Genomic DNA, 3,478 nt, shown 5'->3' on the forward strand with positions numbered 1-3,478 from the left:
CTTCCAAACAGCAGCAATTCTGACTGATAAATTCAAGTCTAAACATAAACTGAAAGAAAAGTGAAATTATGGGAAGCCTATGATGGTTTAACTAGATATCCTGTGTTTTTAATAGTTCAACACTGGTAATACTTGATAATCAAGAGTAAATTAATAGGCTAACATTTTAAAATGTGCATTTTAATAAGTATAAAGTATATAAACAATTAGGTAAGCTTGTGGAGGAGCTGACCAAGATACATAAATTATGAGATATAAGTGTCTATCTAAATTTCCTACATAGTTTTTTTGTTTACAGAATATTTATTAAGGTTGTTTAGTGTACAATTTTTCATTTGTCCTGTTTGAAGTCTTTTACTGTAAAGGCTATCCTTTTGTCTGATGACAAACAGCAGCCAGTGTCAGTGATTATTCTGGACCTCCATGTTGTATAAATTCAATTTCTTCTTGAGACATACGTTTCCTTCTATATTTCTGAAGTAATGTTATTATTATTTCTGCAGTGTCTGGTGGATTCTGATGTATCAGCCAATCTGGCAATTTATTTCCCTTAAAATGCTGTGAAATTGAAGAAGCGTTAGATGGTAGTGCTGCAAATCTCAAAACTTCTGATACATTTGGTTTAGAATGGTCTCTTCTGTTAGGGAAACTTATTAATGGAGTATGTGGCTTGACTACCTCAAAGACCATGCTAGCAGATACCATCTTACTGCCCATCATGACCCCCAAGAAGGGACAGCTCCAGTATATTTATTTTTTTTAAGTTCAGCTTTATTGAGCAATAATTGACAAACTATATTTCAAAGTACCTTAATATGAATGTTATTGAAATGAGCAATTACTACCTGATTATATTAAAAGTTTTACCAAAATAATTTAAAACATTTAATTACATATTAATATAGAATAAGCATTCCCAGGAAAGATTTTTCCTAAGAATGAAATATAAGTAGATTTAGAAGATTGAAGAGATAAAGGTCACAAACAGTAATGCAACTGAGCCAAAATCTAATTCATCAAAAGAGAAGAAAAGCAACTTGATTGCTTATCATCCACATAACCTAGCCTATGTGTTTATGATTCTTTTCTTTCTTCTGAAGTATTTTTTTGTTTTCACTGTGATCTATGAAGGTTTTTCAAGAAGTGACTATATTAACACCTCATCAATTAATGAGTGCTAATGAGCTAATATTTAAAATAGTAATACTTTATTCTTTTGACTTAAAATTCAAACTATAAATCCTGCCCTTCACAAACTACACTTTACTTTTAAATCGGTTATGTAACATAGGAGATAGTCACAGGAAAGAGTTATACAAATGGACAATATTCCAAACCTAACACATAAGCCATTTTTCTCTTCGTAGGAACAGGCAAGTCTTCTAGGAACAGAAAATCTCCTGTAAGTACAACCAAGCTTTTAAGCAGTCATGATGAGATTCACCTTCATGGATTTGCCATTGTTCTGACTCCAAGCAAGAAGTCAACCCACCTGCTTGCCTCCAAGACTAGGATCCCTGTCAGGGCCTTCACACACCTCTGTTTAATCTCAACAAGAATCCCCACCATGGCTCTTCTCCATGGCACAGACACCTGAAATTCAGAGGTGCACCTTGTCTAGGACCCACAGCTCTGTGACCCATGTGAGCCCAGGTCTGGTGCTTTCTGTCCCATAGCACCCTGCCCCACCAATGACCAATTCAATACTACCAATAATCTTTTTACAAATCTAACAGCTGGAAATATGAGCCTTTCAGAGCTTAAAATTTTTAGTATTTTGTTTTCTTATTCTCTTTCAAGTAACTACCGCTTAATAAAGATAAGACATTTTTAACAGTTTGCTCACATTTCTTTTATATCCACAGAGAATACATACTCTGCCAAGAGTAAAGTAGACATGAAGCATAAGTGAATAATGTTATGCATTCTGTAGAATTTAAGCAAAGCTAAAAATTCATACATTACATTTTTTAAAATATTAACAAAAATACAAAATATTCACAGTGGGCATACTATTCAGGAACAACAGTTACATTTCAGATGAATAACTTGTCATTTTACTAAATTTATCTCAATATTTATTTTTTCATTGGACAACAGTATGCCTTTTATTGTAATCGCTCTTGTTAAAGGTCTAGAAACCTTGAGTCACCCTCAGTGGCCCCTCCCCACAGCTTTGCTCTTCTCTGGCCACCTTTCCCTCATTCCCTTGTTACTCTGACCTAGTCTTTTCTTTCTACAATCTTCAAATACTGAGGTAAAGTTGGGCTCATGCAGTGGCCAAAATATTTCCCAAAGAAGATTCCTTCAAAACTACTTCTATGGGATGCAAAGAATTGAAAAAGAAGGAAAGAAGGGAGAAAGGGAGGGAGGGTGGGTGGGAAAAAAAGTTTGACTAACATTGGTTTACTTAATGTTTCTTGTACCACAGGTCTTCATATATAGTGCTTGTCTAACAAGGGGCTCAATGGCCATGTTCCTGACAGTGGTAAGCCAAGGAAACCTTTTCTACAAAGTATCTTTCCAAATGCACTGGAAAAGTAGGTATAGAGCTGTGGCTGCATATGGGGATGAGAGAGTGGCAGCAAGCTGCTGGAACAGAGGTGTGGCCAGAGTTATGGAGAGCAGTCAGGAATTGTCTTTATTTCAAAGAAACTTTCCAGGAGATTCTGATATATCTTTTCTCTTCCCCACTCTCTCCAGTTAACAATTTGTGGTGGTCTCCAAAGCTCAATGTACACAAGAATCCTCCAAGAGCATGATGCATGTGCATGACCTACACTCAGAGATTTAGGATATTCACAGTGCATGAAAACAATTATATTTGAAACTTGCATCCTGATTGATTCTGAGGCACATGGCCACAGGAGCCCCATTTTAGAAACCATTATTCTAGAAGGTACTAAGGATAGCAAATGTTTTGTCTGAATTTTGTTATAAATACTAAGAAATTAGCTCATAACTCAATGACATGGATTAAATGATAAAATGATAGGTCCAAGTTGGCTTTGGCTCTAAATAAAAACTCAAATTGTTTTACTTTTAAAGTTAAATTTTTAAAAAACTCAAATTTTCAAAATTTCCTAAAGAAAAAGTCCTAAAGAAAAATTTATTGCTTAAAGTGAACTTTGTACAGTATCTTTGGTGGGCTACAAGGTATTAAAAACTGAATAATTCTCAGTCCTCAGCTTAAAGAGGCTTACATTCAGATAAATATAATATAATATCAAATGTATACAAATTATAACATGAGAAATATACAATGAGAAAAATGCTGCGTGAGAGACCCCAGTTGGTGGAGGAGTTAAATGGAAGCTACACCAACCTCCTCACAGGACCAAACTGGAATTATACCTAAATTTAGAAAAATCATCCTTAATAACCAACTGAACACTAGCTGGAGAGAAGCCATATAACCACAGACAGATGGAAGAAATCATTTCACCATGAGACTGGGAAGGAGTACAGAGGAGGCAGA

The 3,478-nt window shown here is 35.0% G+C and overlaps 1 protein-coding gene across 1 annotated transcript; it reads right to left on the bottom strand.

The window, feature by feature from the left end:
* Positions 1 to 408: 408 nt before the first annotated feature.
* Positions 409 to 720, bottom strand: LOC123822867 (28S ribosomal protein S36, mitochondrial-like). The gene has a single exon (XM_045845028.1). It carries the CDS (start codon positions 718 to 720, stop codon positions 409 to 411), a length of 312 nt encoding a protein of 103 aa, XP_045700984.1.
* Between the last annotated feature and the right edge of the window lie 2,758 nt (positions 721 to 3,478).

This window comes from Phyllostomus hastatus, unplaced genomic scaffold (genome assembly GCF_019186645.2).
Source record: "Phyllostomus hastatus isolate PE091 unplaced genomic scaffold, TTU_PhHast_1.1 phas_contig_449, whole genome shotgun sequence".
NCBI classification, from domain to species: Eukaryota; Metazoa; Chordata; class Mammalia; order Chiroptera; family Phyllostomidae; genus Phyllostomus; species Phyllostomus hastatus.

What these genes read in the sequence shown, in the direction of transcription:
- LOC123822867 (XM_045845028.1), bottom strand. Translation starts at nt 720, where the DNA reads ATGATGGGCAGTAAGATGGTATCTGCTAGCATGGTCTTTGAGGTAGTC.